This window comes from Saccoglossus kowalevskii, chromosome 6 (genome assembly GCF_978046115.1).
Source record: "Saccoglossus kowalevskii chromosome 6, keSacKowa6.1, whole genome shotgun sequence".
NCBI lineage: Eukaryota > Metazoa > Hemichordata > Enteropneusta > Harrimaniidae > Saccoglossus > Saccoglossus kowalevskii.
Genome location: NC_140646.1, coordinates 18637949 through 18643948, shown reverse-complemented (window position 1 = coordinate 18643948; position 6000 = coordinate 18637949). Strand labels below are relative to the sequence as shown.

General features: G+C 37.5%; 1 protein-coding gene across 1 annotated transcript; it reads left to right on the top strand.

The window, feature by feature from the left end:
• The first annotated feature begins 2439 nt into the window (after positions 1-2439).
• On the top strand, positions 2440-5425 carry maf-like (maf-like transcription factor). The gene is given in 1 exon segment (NM_001171235.1): positions 2440-5425. A coding segment is annotated over 1 exon segment (717 nt). The 5' UTR covers positions 2440-2748; the 3' UTR covers positions 3466-5425.
• Positions 5426-6000: the final 575 nt, after the last annotated feature.

The window sequence follows — 6000 nt, the reverse complement described above, 5'->3', positions numbered from 1 at the left end:
TCACGTCCACCAATGAGTGCAAAGTGTATATTCCCACGAAGTCACGTGCTGTGGCGCGTAACCACCAATGTCAGCCTCGCTCTGGTCGATAACAACGCCGGCTCTGTTTAGTTTTTATACACATATGAAAACAGGACCACTGTTGTTTACACGTGTGAACATGGTATTAATCTTCTTTAGACTTTGACGTGTCGATATCCCATGATGCTCACATGTATGTCAGTGCTGATCACTCTTCTCCATGATACCAGACAATAATTGCGAAAAAGTATATCTTACACTGTAAAAAATCGTTTTGTCCATGCGCACAATAATTGTGAAGATGTAATGTAATATTCATACATTTTTATTTATTTATCGGTATGTATGATCACGTGATAGACCCACTCGGTGTATTGAAGTACACACATAAATGAATCGCTAACCGGTTCAATAACCAAATAAAAACCTTAGCTCGAACCTTCAGTTTACTATCCTTGAGAACCGTGTAATATCGACAGAGATTTCTATGCCCTTCGATCTGGAAAGTTCTATCTCGACATGTAATCAACCATACTATAACATCATCATAACAAATTGCAAATTGTCTTTATTGTTTTTGACTTGTTTTATTTATTTTTAGAAAAGTTTTTATTTTTTGTTTTCTTTTTTAGATTGTATTTTTTTTTTAATTTCTTTCTGTAAGACCCTTTTTATCCTTTCCTAAGGATTTTATGCGTCTAATAAAAAAATAAATAAAATAAATAAATAACACGTTTCGAATATATTTCATCATACCATATACTAAACACAAATACTGTCCGGTGTCATGACAACAACATGGATGCCGCCTTGAAAGAAATCGAAGGACTATCTGCGCTATATTTGTATAGTAAGCTCGCATCGTGCAGTACACGTATGTTGTAAAGCGCAAATTAGATGCACTGTACACCACGAGTGCATATAAAGTACAGTATTCAATGGATTTATCCGATTTATTGTTTCCGTTGAAAGCAAGAAATGTCGATATAGACTCCACCCTGGAACACTTTTGTTACACGGACCAAGGTTCGAGTGACACGCACACGCCTTGACTAATAAATAACCCGACCTTTCCCTTCTTCCTCATGGTAATTTAACGGATGTTCTAGAAGACGTACTACGCGGTGACCCGTCCAGCCGACCTTGAATCTATGTATCCACTTGCTCGTATCCGAGTGACCTTTTACAAATGAACTAAGTATTGTATTTTCCCTGTATAGCAAGGGAATTCCGTCGGAAAACCCGATGTATGTGACGGTAAATTCGCAGAAATTTACATTGGAATGATATTAATTAGCACCAGCCTACTATTAAATGCTGAAATACAAAGTGCTAGGTCAGCATCTTACTCTTAGATAACGAAAGTGCTGATGGTGCACTTTTTTTTTTATTACGGACAGTATCCATGTTTACGTCACACTTCAGTGCCCGCCCACATTTCCTTACTAAACATGACAATAAGTACTGTATGTAATACAATATCAAGTAAAATAAACGGCTTATGTACATATGAACGTACCAACCCACATGCATTGGTCCGGCTGGACCCCACACGAAGGAAAATCGTTATTGGGGACGTCTGTGGTTAGGGTTAGTATAACCACGGTTACTAAAATTTAAAAAAAAAAAAAAAAAAAAAAAAAAAAACTTTTTTCAGTAACAGACTGAATGGCGTCGATGACAAAAATAAACTATTAAGTCTAAATATCAAAGATGGAAGTTCGCGTTCTGTTCGACGTGGGACTCATAGCGACGTGTACAACGCGTGTGAAATTCGAACATGAAATTCGAACACGCGGTGCGCGACGACCACTAAATGTTTAATAGTATAGATAAAGATGTGGTGCACAGAGTTGTCAAAAATGATTTATTATTAGTATACCATACTATTGCAGGTACAGGATATTATCCATGGAACAGCACAATTACAATGAAAAAATGTCTAATATGTGTTGTATTCTCAGTGTTTACATTGGTTGTCATGGAGGAACGCCATCCTAGATTCAAATACAACAGCGGGATAGGCGATGGATTTTCGACTCACGAACATGTGTGGACGAGGCGAACATATGGTGCAAGTAAGGCATCGCTGAGGCACAGCGTTCAGTTTAATGTCGTTATATTGTTCATCTCAGTTGGCCATTCGTGCACTTTGAAAATATCACGCACACATCAGAAACGTGAATATGACCGACCCGATTCTGTCTTACACGCGACATGTCCGCACGCGTTGAAAAATTATCATAAATTATGCAAAATCCAACTGTGTTATTGGCGGATATGTAATCATTGCTAAAAATAACCAAGACTTCGTCCACTGATTGGATAGAAATGATGTAGTCTGTATACTTTTAGATATGACGTCAGGGGAGCTATATAAGCTCGGGCCAAGCAGCCATTTTCTGTTGTTGCCGATCTCGCTAAATCCTCCACTTGTGTGCTCGGTTTTGCCCTTGAACCGACGCATATTTCAACCATATACCATCAGCTGATCGACTTTATTTCAAGTCTAACAGTGAAACAACATCTCTCAGTTTGCCTGACCAGCTCTGGAAGAAAAACATCGCCGTCATAAGGTTATACCAGAAACTTCTGTGACAATATACGTACCGGTGCGGTGAGCTGATCTAATTGCGCAACTTAGTTTAACACTGCGATTCCTCAGCGGACAAGCGGCGAAGTTTAGCGGCAACCATTTTCACCCCGACGTAACTCTTTCCCTCTCTTATGGATGTGTTTAAGCCTAACATGGAAAACATGGCCATAGAATATATCGACTCCTTCGATCTTCTGCAGTTCCCAATCAAACAGGAAGGCGCCGACGAGTTCTCAGGTATCTCCTGCTCAGGTGGCATCGAGTTGTCCGCCCCGCTCACCCCGGCGGACTCTGCATCATCGTCCTGCAGCGGCAGTATACCACCGTCCCCTGCTGTTTTTTCGGGCTCGGAGGATGCGAAGTTTTCGTTCGACGAGTTGTGCTGGTTGACGAATAACCAAATGCTCAGCTTTACACCAGAAGTGGCCGTCCATTCACAGGTCAACGCTAACACCGATAATGAAAAGCGTGACAATTGCGACGGCTCTTTATCATCCAACAGTCTGCTGAACAAATTCTCCGACGAGAAGCTAGTGAAAACTAGTGTTCGAGAACTCAATCGCCAACTCCGTGGTTACAATAAAGAAGAGGTTAATCAACTGAAGCAAAAACGCAGAACACTAAAAAATCGTGGTTACGCGCAGAGCTGTCGTACTAAGCGAGTGTATCAACGGGAACTACTCGAACACACGAAATCGTCCCTGGAGCTGGAAGTCATTGAGCTTCGCAAACGAATCGCATCGGTGACGAAGGAACGGGACTTATACCAACATAAATACCAGGCTCTACAGAATGAGCTTCGAAATAACGAAGGAATCAACCCCAGCTCACCAGAATTCTACATGTAAGTGACCGTAAACGTGCGACATACTATGTAACTACGAAATAGTTATTTATTGTGTGAAACCAGAGTATGAACGACAACTAGACTGATCGAATACACGACAAAACGTCGATTTTATTGTGACACCATCGAACTGACCCATTAATTCAAAGAATTATTCAAAGGTCACCTGCCTATACTGCCGATATCACGAAGAGAACATACTGGTGTGCCGGACTTTAAACTTTGGACATTATTCGCCATTGTGAGCGCAAACCCTCCATGTGTCAGATAAGTGAGGCTAAATAACAATGGTTGTATTAAATATGGCGTGACATCAGCACAATACTACGGTATTCTATTTGTTTCATATTTAACATGAAATGTTGGAATAATATTATAAAAACGTATAATAACATACTTACCAGTTCTAAAAATCATAAAAAAAGCACTTTGTGTGATGTGGAAAACCCCACTGTGATATATTTTGTAATGTCATTTATTTTATTGTCTGCGAAGGTTTACCATATGTTTGTCACAGTTAATTTTGAAAACCAAAAAAATATTTTTATTTTGAGAATGAATTAGACATAAAAACAAATATTATTTAAATGAGCCAATTTAATAATTATTATTGTTTGAATGACAATGTGTTCCTATTTAACCATGTTTTTTTTTCGAATTTTCCACATTTTAGCTGCAGTTAAATATGCAACCTTTGACCTTTGTGCTTCGTAATTATCATCTTTTGGCAGACATATCACCTGTTTGGTGACCTCTTTTTGAAAATGTTACATTCAACTATGTAAACGTTATTTTTATTTAAATTAAATGTTGAGAAAGAAAAAAAAAGAAACTAAAGTAACAAAAACCGGTTTTAACAAAACCGTGTATGTATAGGACTGACCTCCCGGACCTAACTTACCAAAGTCAGACAAAAAACAAACTTGAAAAAGGGCAAAACAAGTTTTGAGAAGGTAAACAAAATAAAAACTAAGAAAAAAAACAACTAAAGTATAAGCAAAAAAGAAAAAAAAGCGGAAACAACCACTTATATAAAAGGGTAAAAAAACCAAAAAAATCAAAAAAAAATAAAGCAAAAACAAAAAAATGGAAAAAAAGAAACTGAAAAAAATATAGACTTGAGCATATAAAATGAGCTGAAACAGCGTGGAGGTTGTTTCAGCTCTTTCCGGCGCTCTAGTCTCAATTTTGTCAGAACTGGCGATGTAATATTCGTCATAACTTCATGCATAAAAAAAGTCTCAGGCTTTTTTTGGTCCTCTCACTGCCTTCTACATAACCTGTTTGTAGGTTTACCTAGAGGGCTCTGAGAGATAGATTTTTAAACAGTGTATATAATAATAAATATGAGATCATTTTACTGTTATGTGTAATTTGATAGATTTCACCATCAGAGATCCATTTTGGGGTCTTTTATTTATGTCTCCAACCCTTGATGGGGAAGAGAGCAAAAAACAAACAAACTACGATACCTCATCAAGGTTGAACATCATATAATTTTCTTTTTTTCTTTATGTGTTGATCACTGGAATTATATAATGTATGACAAAGATTATTGTATTTGGCCTGCATAATTTTTAGTTGTATGTTTTGTTTCCTGGCACATAGTTTGGATGAAATGAAACAAATTGTGGATATATGTTGTATAACTATAACAGACAGCACTATTGGTTTCAGGACAAACACATTTTCAAGTCCAGAAAATGTAATAAAAAAAAACAAGTTCTTTATTGTGTGTGTTTTTCATGTGTTTATTTTCACCACTTCTTGAAAGGAAACAAAACATACAATTAACGTGGCCTTTTCCTTTGACTTATAGGGGTTTATTCTGGGTCCTTATTATGTCATTCTTACCTGTAGTTATTGTAGTACATGTATTTTTGCTATTTACTCCAGTGGTATATCAAACTACATGTACGCAGAGAAAAATATTGTAGAATTAAACAGCATCAGAAAATGAATTTCTCTCGAGTACGTGGTCGTCATTGTGTATGATAGTAATTTTAAGTGATGTTTGGAATTGACTGCAACTATACATTATTCCAGTTGCCATTCCTGCCGTATCAACATTCCAGTTGAAGGCTTTCCCTCAACAATTGCATTCAAACTTCACACACACACACACACACACACAAGTCCTGGATACGCATACATGTCCATCAGTTTCACGTTCTGAATCAAAATGGCAGCCATTTGTCTTGCTGTTATTCATCAAAATCAAGCATTTCTGTCATTTCAGTTGAATTTCGGTTTTGTTCAAACTTGGACATTATGCCATGATGGGACCTTGATGAATGTCATTTTGTTTTTCAGAACATATCTTTGACACGCCCTATATATTGCAGGTACTTGTTTTTTAAGTACAATGTGAGCACTTTGTGAATTACTGGTGTATTATACTGTCACATGAGGTCAGCACTGCAGGGTAATAATCAATACAGCAAATCGCGCGAGTGATCCAATACTGCCTCTATAACCCCACTCCCAGTTTCAATTGTTGTAGAAACCGTTTCCATGGCGATCGAATCATCTCCTT